General features: G+C 36.3%; 1 protein-coding gene across 16 annotated transcripts in view; it reads left to right on the forward strand.

Moving 5' to 3' along the window:
• Positions 1-13,667, forward strand: part of TRPM3 (transient receptor potential cation channel subfamily M member 3) — a 482,939-nt gene that overhangs the window by 270,346 nt on the left and 198,926 nt on the right. For 8 of the 16 annotated variants that reach the window (XM_036217932.1, XM_036217935.1, XM_036217934.1 and 5 more), the window contains exon 7: positions 9,469-9,543. The exons of the other annotated variants lie outside the window; for them this stretch is intronic. In XM_036217932.1, coding sequence (XP_036073825.1) covers positions 9,469-9,543 — 75 coding nt within the window. The remainder of the gene's footprint in view (positions 1-9,468; positions 9,544-13,667) is intronic. 16 annotated transcript variants of the gene reach the window in all.

Below are 13,667 nucleotides of genomic sequence, written 5' to 3' on the forward strand. Positions count from 1 at the left end.
AGAGATTCAAGCTATTTCAGTGTGTTGGAGTAATTGTTATGAATGTCATTTAAGATTGTTGAGTACTCATTAACGGTGTCAGACTTGGACAGAATATGAATTGGCCTAGAATGTATCTTAAAAGTTTAAATTTGGGCCAATATCAGATTTTCTTCTTGTAATTTACTATTTTATTCAAAAAGATGACTGAGGAAAGATGATAGGAATCTAGTTCTCTTTGGGCTATGTTCGATTAAAGTGTTATTCTTTTGTGTTTCTATTTTATTTTAGGTTTGGCTGGATGTAAAATTTTATTTGGAGTACAAGTCTAATATTGTGACTATCAACTTCAGTTGTCAGAAATTTTCTTATAAGGCTAGAATTTTCTGAATTTGCCATCTTCCTCCTATAAAGGGAAATTTGCATCAGACTAAATCCCGTCTAAGGCATTATGTCTTCATGGCAGTTGTTATAGATACATTTTGTGATATTAATTGATGGGAGTATCTGGGTAGGTTTAGATTTCCTTAACCAGTGCTTTTTCTACTGTCAGGATTTGCTTGAAAGAGAATTTGATGTTTTGTAATTTCTTTGCCCCAGATTAATGATTGACATTTGAGTGTGGCCTCATGTGATGAAGCCACCAAAAGTACTTTTATCTAAAACAACAGATTAAAATAGGCTTGGCATTTCTAAGTAAATAAGTAGCAGAAACAATTGTAGAATTCATAGAACATAATTAAATTTAGTATTTGAGGATATTACTATTTAGATTTCTCTGGAAATTATATGTTTTATTATATAGTCCCTAAGCCAACACACCTATTCATATATGATTGTGCTTTCACAAACTAACAAAAATAATAATATTGTCTCCCAGTAATACAGACTATCATCCTGTGAAAATATGCTTTATGTGGGAACAATTATTTCCCCTTTTCACTGATTTGTGTGATAGATGAGCTTCATTAACATGCTTATGTACAGAGTGAGTCAAGTCCAATTGGTTACAGATTTTATTCTTAAAAGCTTATTTCTTTGAGGTGACACGCACTAATTTAAAGCATTTTGTTTCAGTAAAATTTTCATAATCAAAAAGAAGTATGCATGACTACCTCATTTATGTCCTAGTTCCTTTACCACCATTTTTTTGGCAATAATTCTTAAACAAGGCTGTAGTAATTCTCAGGGTGTTATTGCCTCCACTAGGGGGCATTTTAAAATATCAGGAGAATTAGGGGGGTTGACACAATTACTGGTGTTTCTCAATGGCACTCAAGAGGAGGCAGGAATGTTGCTATGCTACCATATGCAGGACAGGGTCACATGAAGAATTGCCTGGCCCAAATGCCAATCATATCCCTTAGGAAACCGCCCCACCTCCTGACTATGTTTCCTTGAAGTTTTTTTGTTTGTTTTTTTTTTCCTTTTTTTTTTTCTCAAATCTCCAACAGCCACCTCCCCACCGCCACTCAATTAATCAGGGTCACACCCTTCCAAGATATTCTACCCTAATTTAAAGACATATTGTGGAAGCAACAGCAATAGTGATCCAGTGGTAAGATTAAAAAGCTTTAACAACCTGTAAAGACTTTGGCATCCTAAATCCATCCATAACACAGGCTGGATGTCAGCCCTAGTGTATCTCCTTCAGATCCTAATGTTACTTACTGTTGGATACTTCTTCGTTATATCTAATGTCTGAATCTGTGCTCTCCCGAGTGAGGACCAAAATCACTGTCTATGTTAGAGCTTTCAGCATATTCGAAAACTGTAAATGGACTTAAGCTGACCTTTCTGCTATAATGGCTATAAGGAAGCTGTTTTTCATTTGGAGAGACACACTGATCTGCTTAACAAGCAGAACTGACTCATGAAATAAATCAGGATTTCCAATTCAGCAGCACCTGCTCTTAGTACCACTGCTTTATATGTTTCAGGCTCAGTGACTCTAGAAATGTACTCAATGATGTTTATTCCCCTGTCAGAGTCCTTGATGCCCAGAGAAATCCTCCAGTTTAGTTACCAGCTGATTTGGGGGTACAGACAGAGGCCCAGATATGTGTTATGTTACCCAAAGACTCCTGAAGAACCTACTCCTAGAATTCATTTTCTAAGAAATATTTTAATAAATCAAAGTTCTAGTAGAATAAAGGATTTGAAATTGAATACAAAGTGAACTCTAAATTTCCATCAATAAATTACTGAGAATTATGTTGGAAGTAAGAGAGCAGGGCAGTAATATAAATCTTGAATGAATTAAGAAATTCATGAAATAAAACACCATGAAGCAGTGTTTTTTAAAAATTCACCTTCCATTTCTGGTATATGTCTTTCATTTCCCTGGACTGTAGTAGACCCCTTTTACATATTACTATTTTTCTATTGTTAAATTATGAAGCCAATTTACCCTGGAAATTTAACACAGATGATCTAAAGAGTACCACTGACAACACTAAGAGATTTACCAACCTCTCCAAGACCAAAACTAACATTAATGTTGTGAGTAATAAGTGCTCAATAAAGAGCTGCTGATATGTCATGAAAGAAAGTTAAGCAATTTGACCCACTCATATTATTGTATAAAATGTGTGAATTTACAGTTTCAAAAAAGTTCCAAAACTGTCTTCGCAACAGCAGCATCGTTGAAATAAGCATACGGCTTCCCAGGAGGCTATTTTAAAGGATTGTAATAATTTACATATAAATGAATGATATATCATAAATAATATGTGTATTACTTATTTTTATTCTTATTATAATTGTTAAGTCAGTCTTGCTTCTTTGTATTTATAACAAATCCAGAGGGGCCAAGTCAAAGTGGTCAACAGCAGCACAGGGAGGAAGGCAGGTGCCAAAGAAAGATACAATGTATGAGTTACATGAGAGTTTCTTTGGAACGCTTTCCATTTTGGAGTACATTGGATATCCATACAGTAAGAATTGGAAAGAGACCATTGGGTCCCTAAGCCGCGATCAACATTGATAATCTAGCACGACACTTCTCACTGAGCCTTGTCCTAGCTCAGACCCATTTCGCATTCATTAGAACACAGGTTTTGCTGCTGTAATAATGACTCAACAATGGATACTTGACTGAGATAAGAGTTTATTCCTTACATGCACATAATTCTGAACATGAGCCCACATCTGACCTGATGGCCTTACAGTGTAGAGGGCTCAAACCCCTCTTCCTTTTGCTCTGCGCATCCTTATTTTCGTGCCCCATGCAAGTTCACCATTACATCTACATTCTGGCCAGAAGGAATCAGGAAGAAGGAGCAAGGGAAAATTATAACCCTTTCTTTAAAAAGCACAATAAGAAAGCCATAGGCACCATTTTGGCTAATATCCTGTGTGCCAATATTTAGACGCATGTTCCCAACTAACTAAAAAGGGATTCAAAATTGTAGTTTTTATCCTGAGCAAACACATAGCTGGCTAAATTCTACTACTATGAAGGAAGGGAAGAATAGATGCTGGGGTACAACTAGTAGTTTTTATACTCTGCCTTTTCAGCATAGCGTTCCAGATGGTTATTAAGAAGTGATTGGAGTTGGCACATGAGATAAAATGTATCTGTCATTCATAAATAAGATACACCTATATGTTCCAATATGTTCATTAGGAAACCTTGTCCATAAATAGCTCCTGTAGCATATGCTTCATATTTTCCGCTTTCACTCTTCACCTGTGAGTTTTTTAGTGATATGTGTAGTTAAAGAGTCTTGCCCTAGCTTTGGAATTATCATTTCCCCTGGGAATCAGATTGAGACAAGCTGTCTAAAATTATATAGATTGTTTTATACCATCCTGGTTTAGTTAACTTTTAAGTTAACTCAAACAGAATCCCCTTATCCTCAAAGTACTTGCATATGCCATGCTATGTATAATGCATGTACATTTCATAATGGATTCTTAGCCACGTATTTTGTTACACATCATTTGGTAACATTTTAAATCCCAAAATATTAAAAATGAATGGAACAGACTCTTTGCTTCTATGATGCTGTCCTGTTAATATTAATGTTTCAAAAATAAATCTTGGACTTGTGCGTGACTGTAATCTCGATAACACGCAATAGAATGGAGGTTGGTCAGCCTCTCAGATCCATCCTGAGAAGGAAAGATTGTAACTGGGCTTTGGTAATGAGAGCGGCCCATCTTCCAACTTTGTAGAGTGAATGTTTGACAAGACCTGATGAGCAGATGAGTTCGTGAGGGATTTGAAGCCTTCTTATACCAATTATCCAATCTGACATTCCTACATTTTAATAACCCCTAAGTGATAACTAATAATTTGGCAAGGTACCCCTGAAGCGCTCTTAAAATCTTCTGAATGCCAGTAAATACATAACTGAGAGTATTTGCTGATGCTGGCAGTTATTAAGATTAATTAGTAGTGCTGCTCTTAACAGACAGTGAATTGGGTCGCTTGTTTAGAAACCGAGAAACACGTGTGCTTATTGAGGCAACGTTGGTTAATTTTTTAAATTGTAGCTTCTGTTATTCAATGAAACTTAAAAGGTGGAGCTTTAAGACAGTTGGAATTCCTCTTCTATTTTGCTAAGTGAATAAAGTCCAGAGGATCTGTTGCCTTACAGGCAATGAATGAAACCACAGGCAAGCACTTTGAAAATAAACCTCACCTTTTCTCTGGATACTCCATATGTAGAAGTTTCTTTGCCTTTTTTCTGCCTTGCCTAGTATATTTTTCCTTAATCTTTTTATAATAGCAAACTTAGAGTTATTGTGACTTTTTTATTCCACAAGCTGTTTCTGTGGAAAATAGATTCAAAGTTTAGAAACCCCATTAGAACATACTGTAAAGAAATTCAATAAACAAATGGCAAAGCAGAGAAAAGATTTGCTACCATAACAAAGAGCTTATTTCTGTAATAATCAGAGAGCATCCATTGATTCAAAAGAAAAGTCCTGTAAGAAAATGGGCAAAATATATCAACAGAAAGATCACAGGGAAGAAAATACAAGTGCTCAGCCTCACTCAAAACCAAAGAAATGAAAATTAAGAGAACGATGAAATGTTTTTTAACCTATCAGATTGGCAAAACACAAAGTTTAAAAATGTCTAGTGTCGATAAGTGTAATATATAGAAATATGTACTGGTGTTTGTGTAAATATTAAATTTTAAATGTAATTTTACTACTAGGAATTTATTCTGTGCACATTTATTGCAATATTATTTACAGTAATAAACATGAAAATAACCCCAAGATTCACCAATGAGTGACTAATTATATTATATGTAGATATACAGCAAAATACCTCAAAGTTATTATAAATAATGCAATATCTCTGGGCTCATATGAAAAGATATACAGGGGTAATTTTTTTTTCTTTTCTAAAGTTAAAAACCTGTTGTACAATAGAAGAACTGTGTGTTTATGGTCACATTTATGCTTTTAAAATTAGACATGTATATATACACATACATGCATAGGTATAAAATATCTGAAAGGACAAAGGTGAACAAATGTTAGTTACAGCTTCTAGAGAATGAGACTTTAGGTGGGAGAGGTAAGATGAGAATTGACACTTTCCACTTAAACCTTGTAAAAACTTACAATTTTTTTCTTTATAATGAGCAAACATCATTTTTATGAGAGAGAGAGAGAGAGAGAGAAGAAAAAGGAATGGAGTGAGAGAAGGTTGAAAGGAAAGAAGAAAAGGAATGAAGAAGGGAGGGATAGAAGAAAAAGGGAAGGAGGGGAAAGAAATCTTTGGAAGTAGCCTATTCGTGTAATCTAGGAGGTTAGTGCCTCCCCGCTCCAAGTGTATGTGCATCCTTCTTGACCTGTGGGTGAGGAGCCACCACAGCTGTGTTTGGCATTCCTTGTTTCCTCTCGCTCACTCAGTCTGCTAGCAATTCTCTGCTCCTTCTAAGAAAGGTTGACTGAGAAAACCTAAGTGGAGAGGCTGGATAAGTTCACACCATAGAGAATAATATTCTCAAATCCTATATAAAGTAGGTATATAAAAATTGAGACCAATGAACAGGTTTGATGCCTACATTGAATAATAGCTGAACTCAAAGCAAAATCATCTTCCCTATTAGGAGTCGGTGAATGATGAAACAACCTAAATTTATTCCTAATCCTTAGCCATAACCAGGTAGCCTAGTATAATGGAGCTACCAAAACATTTCCTACTTTTGTACCTCTACCAGGAGTACAGTCAAGTAGAATTAGAATTGTTCATTTTCCCTTCATCATGCTTCTGGGCACCCCAAAGTCTGGTTCCCTGCTCCCTAGGTCCTACTCCCTGTGATGGAGCTGGCTCACTCAACAGCTCATTCAACAGCTGTTTCGTGTTGAAGATGGTCTGTAATGCTCACTGCAGAAACAGTGGCTCCTACTGTTTCTTTATTCCTCTATACTTTTAAGATGCTTCATAGGGAGCCAGAGTACATGTCAGAGTTCAGCTTTTCAAAATGTGACAAAATGAAGACTCAAAATATCAGTCATTTAAAATAAGTAGTTATGGCTCTCTCTGTTCTATTTTTCCCTTGATAATACTTCTGTTACTCTACCAGTGTTTGCTTGGGCACCTACAATATACAAAGCACTAGGGGCTGCAAGATAAATAAGCCATAGCAATAAATAATCTTTACTGAGTGCTATTCTAAACACTTTACAAGAAATAACTGAATTAATCCGTATAACAACTTGTGAAGTGGGTATCATTATTATTATCCCTACTGACCAGTAAAAACTGAGGCCCAGAAAGGTCAAGCAGTACCCCCCAAGGTCAGATTGCTAATACATGGAAGACCCAAGAAGTCCACCTGCATTCATTCCTCAACCACAGTGCTCTATTGCCTCTCGGTGTGCAAAGACCCACATTATAAAGCACCAAGTGTTAAATGCCCTTTAATGATATGAAGTACAATGAGAATTCTAAAATAGACCATATCTGGGTGGAATATTCATGGGGCTATGTGGCCAAAGTGTTTTAAGGAAAATTTTGATAAGGAGAATGTAGGTAATGATTACAAGCAGTGCAAGTGAAAACTTTCAGCATCCAGAAATTTAGTGAACAGCATAGAGTCTAATTAAATAAATTTTTATCAAATTATTTATCCTCTCTGAATAAGCAAAATTTAGCTGCAAATATAAAGAAGGATCACATGTGAACTAGGGTTAATTTTTTAGGAAATACGATTATTAGAACGATAAGGAAAAGGTATATATGTTTCATCATTTCCCTTTGATCAACTCTTCTTAATAGGGCAATATGAAGATAAACTATAGAATAATATGATAAGTGGGACACGTATTTATTATAGATGTAGAAATAGAGATATAGCTTTATAGATATAGGTGTATCGCTATCTCTATACATTATTACTAAATATATATGTATATTTTTCATCAGTTCATTGCCTTTATCTTCCAGATAGAAAAGCCCACTTGGGAAAGGTCAGTGTCCTCCCTAAACTTGTACAGTGAATTAAGTGGCATGGCTTTTATCTGAACTCAGGACTCCACATTTCTAGTCTGCAGCTCTTTGCTCATCATCATCACTATCTTAGTTTAGGAGGCATTTTTTTTTTTTTTATTCTGTGTAACACAGCACAAGGAAAATTAAAATAAAAAAAGGTTTTTCATGCTACTTAGGGGTACTACTAGGCAGGCAGCAGGCTTATTTGATGCAAAACCCTCAGCCCTTTATTCCCTCATTTTTCCCCTTGAGACTTTCTTCACTCTGTCCTGAAGGGTAATTAAGGAACTATCAAGGCATTTGGAGTCACAATCAATAAATACTTGATATCCAGACATTTTCATTTATAACCCTGTAACAAATCTTCAACAATCCAGTTGATCTTCACTAAAATGTCATTTTAACTTTTGCTCATTAGGGTTTGGTAACTGGGGGGATAAAAGAAATAAACCGAAAATGCCAGTGTGCCGTTCACTCTGCTGGCAGGACGTAGCGGATCCAGTTTTGGGCTTGATTCCATAAACAAATGCTTGTGCTACGTTTCCAGTAGGGTTTGTGTTGTTGTCTATTTGAGGCTTTGCTCATAGTGTTTAGTAAGCAGTCTAATTGTCGTACACAGTGGTAGAGCAGCCTAGGGAGGCCTGTGCTCGCAAGCTGAATTTATGTTCTCAGGAACATGCTAATTAGTAACTTTCTGGAAAATATATAGTAATTACTCTTGGCTTGTTATTTTGCAAACTATTGGGAATCTAGAGGAGCCAACCTTATATTTTGTGCTTTGAGGGATATTGCTTTATGCTTTCCCCAGTGAATACATTTTATGCAAAGGCAGCTCTGCCAGGTTTGGGGCAGTGAGGAATAACCAAGCAATATTTTATGAACAGTGGGATGTGATCTTACTATGCCTCTTACCAACCAGCTACCCCCTACCCAATCACCAGCTGCTAACTGCTACAAGTTGAGGCTGCTCTACAAGTATGGCTTGATCCTAGGAAGCTAGGGCCAGAAAACCTAACTCGAGGATCTGAAGCCCTCCATAAATGTTGTTTCTAGAGAAGGAACAAAAAAGGACAGGGCAGAGCTGCTTATGCTCAGAGGATTCTCCTACACTTGAAATGAGATACTGCCTCAGTCATCTAGCCCAAAGCTAGCTTGTTTAGTCAGTTAACAACTCCAGAGACATGTTTTATTATTAAATTCATCTCCCAATTAGGGATAGACTAGACAAATTGGTAGGAAATCTATTATAATGAAATGGCTTTCATGACTTTTTAAAAAATAAATACATACATACATAGAATGAAAGATGACATAGATATATATGACAGACAGATGTTATATATATATGACTGTATCTATTTATCTATCAGTCTGTCTAATTAGTCATTTTCTTGGCCAATGAGAGAATGGAAGGAAATGTGGCAATCTCTTCAGTAAATAATATTACATATATCGAATGACATGTTGACATTGGTTTCAGTTGAGTACATTAGCCTCTGAAAAATCGCTTCTTTTAGGTCAAAAGTAGCCAATCACCTGAGAATAGGACATTTATCTCCAGAAATTAGAAAAATATTTTTAAAAGAATGGAGGGGGAATCTAGTTCTTATTCAGTCTTGGAAAACACTGATTTGAAAGATTCATAATTATTATTATAATTAGTATAACAACAACTAACATATCTTGAGGAATTGACCAAGTGCTAAACATTGTTGCAAGCACCTAACATGAATTAAATCACTTAACCTTTTCACTACCAGGACAGTTACCTGAGCTGAAATATATAATGAAGGATATACTTCCTCCAAAGGGGATGTTGATTTTAAGGACATGTTTAATTGAAGAAGTGATAAGATAAGGTATAGTTGGTATAGAAGGACCATTCGGTGCTTTGCTTAAGTATAAATGTGCAACTTGAGTTGCCATCACATGCATAAAATTATTTAAATTAGATGGTCAGTCTCTTTAATAAAATGTGTATCTGACGATTGGGTTGTAGAAATTTCAAAGATTTTATTTTTTGACAGGATGCCTGCCGTTTTTCTCTCTTGACTCCCGCTTGTTTTATTCATTTTGGGGTAGTTGCCAATTAGACCAAATTGGTAAGTATAATTAATGGACAAAAGTTTCTTCTTAAACCCCAACCAAGAAAATTAACCATAGAAACATTCATTTTCTTTAAAAATTCCTAACAATATTCTTTCCTATGACTGCTTTTTATCTCTATCCCATCTAAGACAGCCAACTGCATCAAGGATTAGTTACTCCCTATTACTTATCATCCTAAAATACCACATTAGACACAGAGGAGGGAGATGAGCATTTTATGAGCTTTAGTATGTTCCAGGCACTAGGCTAGGTATTTTCTCTTTTAATACTCACAAAAATATTCAAGATAAAAATTATTATCTTCCTAAGTATAAACCTAAGCTAATGTGAATCTAAAACTCTTGCTTTTTTTACCCCACACAAGGAAACATTATTTCTTTTGAAAAGACACTCCCCTAAAATCCTGTTACCTTGGAGGATTTAGAGATCATTATTTCATTCAACAAGCATCGGTTTACTTGGAATTAGCCACTGGCAGAACTTTGGGTAGAGGTTGGTGGTTAATGACAAGATGGTGGAGGGATTCACAGGAACAGCACTAGGGGGAAGTACAACTGGAGGGTGGGGGTGGAGACAAACAAAGGAGCTCCTGATCCTGTACCCATGGCTACAGTCTTTCTTCATGTGACTCGTGGACTTCCCTTTGTCATCCTATGCCTGAGAATATATGAAGGAGGCTGGGAAGGCAAAGGGACGTTCAATTGTCATCACTGGCATCTTTTTTGATCATTGTACCATCATCAAATGCATTGAGGTAACCATAACATGAGATGTTCCATCACTGAGCCCATAACTATTCCATGAGATTAACAACTCTGTAAGTTAAAGGTCATAGTTGAACTTCATCTAGAGAGCCCTGGAAGTAGGAAGCAGTGAATTTATATTCACTGGGTTCAAACTACATGACTTGAGAATGAAGTTAAACTTCCTCTGGGCGGGTTACATGTACATCAGGAACATATCATTGCATTCGTGGATGTTCTAACTTGTTCAGTCCAATCATTCATACTTGGCACTACCGGTAGACTCAACCAATCAAGTAAAAGACCATTCAAAATACAAATACCAAATTTATAATCAGTTAACTTTGGACTGTAATGACTTGCCATTTTTCAGATGTTTTTGACTGAACATGCTATTCAAAGTTTCCTCTGCTTTTTAGATAATTTTCCCTCTAATAATAGGTTGGGTGAAAAAGACAGCACAGTTTAAACATATGCTCTCTCTTCATCTTAGGAACTGTCTTACCACAAGTTGGCTGTGTCACTGGGATGTTTGTCATGCTTGTTAACAAAAAATCACTTTGTCAATCAAGATAATAATGGAGTCAAAAGAATAATGTTGGGGGAATAGAACAAATTTTAGTGAAACCTGTTTCTTGATGTTTGCCTGTCTTGTTTATCTGACTCATTTTTCACTTCAAGCTAGGAACTCTCTCTCTCTTTTTTAGGAAGGAGCCTTTTCCACATTAAAATTAATTGTTTAGGGACTGGGACTGTTCTGTAAACAAATGAGTCTGAACAGAGGAACTATCCACAATTCTGATAAGATTTCCTAGGCTCATTTACATGCAGGGAAGAATGCTGAGATCTTCTTTCAGATTAGAAAGATTTGGGTTGCAAACATTTGACTGGCATTTATTTGGTCTCAAAGTCAGCAAAATTTATTTTGCTGGTCAGATCTAATAGGCTCCTCTCATGAGGAACATAACCCTTCTTGCCAAGACCCAATCTCTTCCTTGTTTCTCTACTTAAAGACCTTCCATATCTTTTTATCTCTTGTTTTTCTAGCATCTTCTCCTTCCATACTGCACATGGACCTTATGTTTCACCCATTCCCTTGAATGACATACCCTGTTGGATGTGTTTTTGTCCTGTTTTAATATTTGGTAAAATTTAAACCTTCCTACTCTACTTACTTGCAAAAACCTACACTACAAGTCTCAGATGGAAAATCTCTTACATGAAAACTTACCAGAACCCCATGACACACGCACACTTAGGATCAGTTAGTCACCACATCCTCCATGTTCCCAAAGCACTATGGGTAAACTTCTGTCATAGCACTACCTGTTTTGGTAGAGTGGTTATCTGTCTACCTACCTGCACTGCCGCCATCACCTGTAGATTGTGAGCTCCTTGTGAGTAGAGGCTGAGTCTTACTCATTTTTTCATCCTGCAAACCAAGCACAGTGCCTGGCATATGCAGGTAGGTGCCCAATAAATTTTTATTGTAAACATCAATATTTGATTTTCTGGCCTCATTTTTAGCTCTAGTTTCCAGCTTGACATAAAAATATAATAGAAAATCTTAGATATTAAAAGCTATAAAGGAAGGGCAAATAATAAAACAATACTTAGAAAGACTCAGCGAAGGTAAATGAATAGGGACACATACAGGCAAAGACCATCAGGCATGCTTCTAACTGTCATGGGCATGAAAGCATTTACCCTGGGAAATGACTGTTCCTGTTGAACTGAGATTGTTGTTAAAGTATTTCTATCTTATGAGTTTAAAGAGTCTAGGAATATGAATATATCTACATATATACATGTGTGTATGTGTGTGTATAGATATAGACATAGACATAGACATAGACATAGACATAGACATAGACATAGACATAGACATAGACATAGACATAGATATAGATATATAGTAGCTGCCAATGCCATCATGGCTTCATGATTTCCATTTATGCAGAAAAAGAATTACCTATTGATTTTTTCTCACTTATTTAAAATGATAATTGGCCATGGCTGCTTTTCAGTCTAGATTAGGATCAACCCACTTAAGAGGAATGCGTAGCTAACATTGAAAAGTTAGACAAACATAAAATTAATGGGAAAACTTGTGCCGGCTGAGTACTTTTCTGCTATAATCAACAATTTTACAGTAGGATATATTTAGAGAAGATAAGCTATCTCATTCTCCAGGGATCTTTAAAAAAGTGGGCTGAAATTTTAATTCACTTGAGATGGATAAGGTCAGCAAATTTATCATAGAATTCTTCAAAGTACCTTCCTAGGATGGAAAATAATTTGCTCATCCCTTCAAAAACTTATTTGGCACATTTCAAACCATTAAAACTAATGAATCTAAAACTGAAATGTAATTCATATAGGCTTGCACAATGACTAGGAATAGTGCTCCCAAGATGTCACTAATAGAGTTGTCATATGTCTTATAAAATGAAAATCTTTTAACTTTCAACCTTTAGCTAAAGATCATTAACCCTTGAGAAAAAGTAGAATAATAGAGATGATGTGCTCTATTACTGCCCAAATAAGCAAATGGCTGGGTTTTTTTTTTTCTTTTTTGGCATTGATAGCTGAAACAAATAAGCAGCTCTTCTCCTCACTGAACAGGGATCCTGCTCTGTGAGAAGGCCAGATTTCAGAAGCTGCATGGCGTTCCACATGCCACAACCCTGCAGGCAGGCACTGAAGTCATAATCTCAGGCAGAGGAATCAACAGTTCTCTTTGGCTAACGAGCCTTCATATCTCTGGGTCCACATGGGGTTCTGTGGACAATTCCTGCTAGAATCAGTCAGGGTGAAAAAAACAGGTGTACTTCTGCTAAAATGGTGGGGGGTAGCATGGAGGGGGAGTAAGGATTGAAGAGTCAGCTTTTCTGGTCATCAGACAAATCTGAGCTGAATCCTTCCTCATTAGCAGCATTTCTTCCACCCAGAGGAAGAACACAGGAAGTGCATACTGACTCGGGTGCACATAAAAACTTATTATGAAATCATGGGAGAGATTCTGAAGGCAGTGGCAATTAAGTATGCTGTGCCTGCTTCAGGAGTTTGGGGAGAAGTAAAAAGTTCAGTTCATCTTTCTATATCCATTCTTAGATTCTATTTGCTTGGTATGCATGGAGCAGGGTTTGTTTTCTGTCGATTTATTTGTTTTCATTATTCAAGTAGTCAGAATCATAGTAGTGAGCATAAATTTATCGTTCAGAAATTTAGGTATGTAGGAAATGTCATATAGTAAACATTTTTCTTAATCCAAATAAATCTGACCCTAAGCCCCTTTCCATCAATTCAATCTTAATCTTTATTAGGTCTATTTCTCTATCTCTCTCCCCTCTACCCACCCTACCTTCTACTCT

The sequence above is a fragment of the Rousettus aegyptiacus genome, unplaced genomic scaffold (assembly GCF_014176215.1).
Source record: "Rousettus aegyptiacus isolate mRouAeg1 unplaced genomic scaffold, mRouAeg1.p scaffold_m13_p_3, whole genome shotgun sequence".
Lineage (NCBI taxonomy): Eukaryota > Metazoa > Chordata > Mammalia > Chiroptera > Pteropodidae > Rousettus > Rousettus aegyptiacus.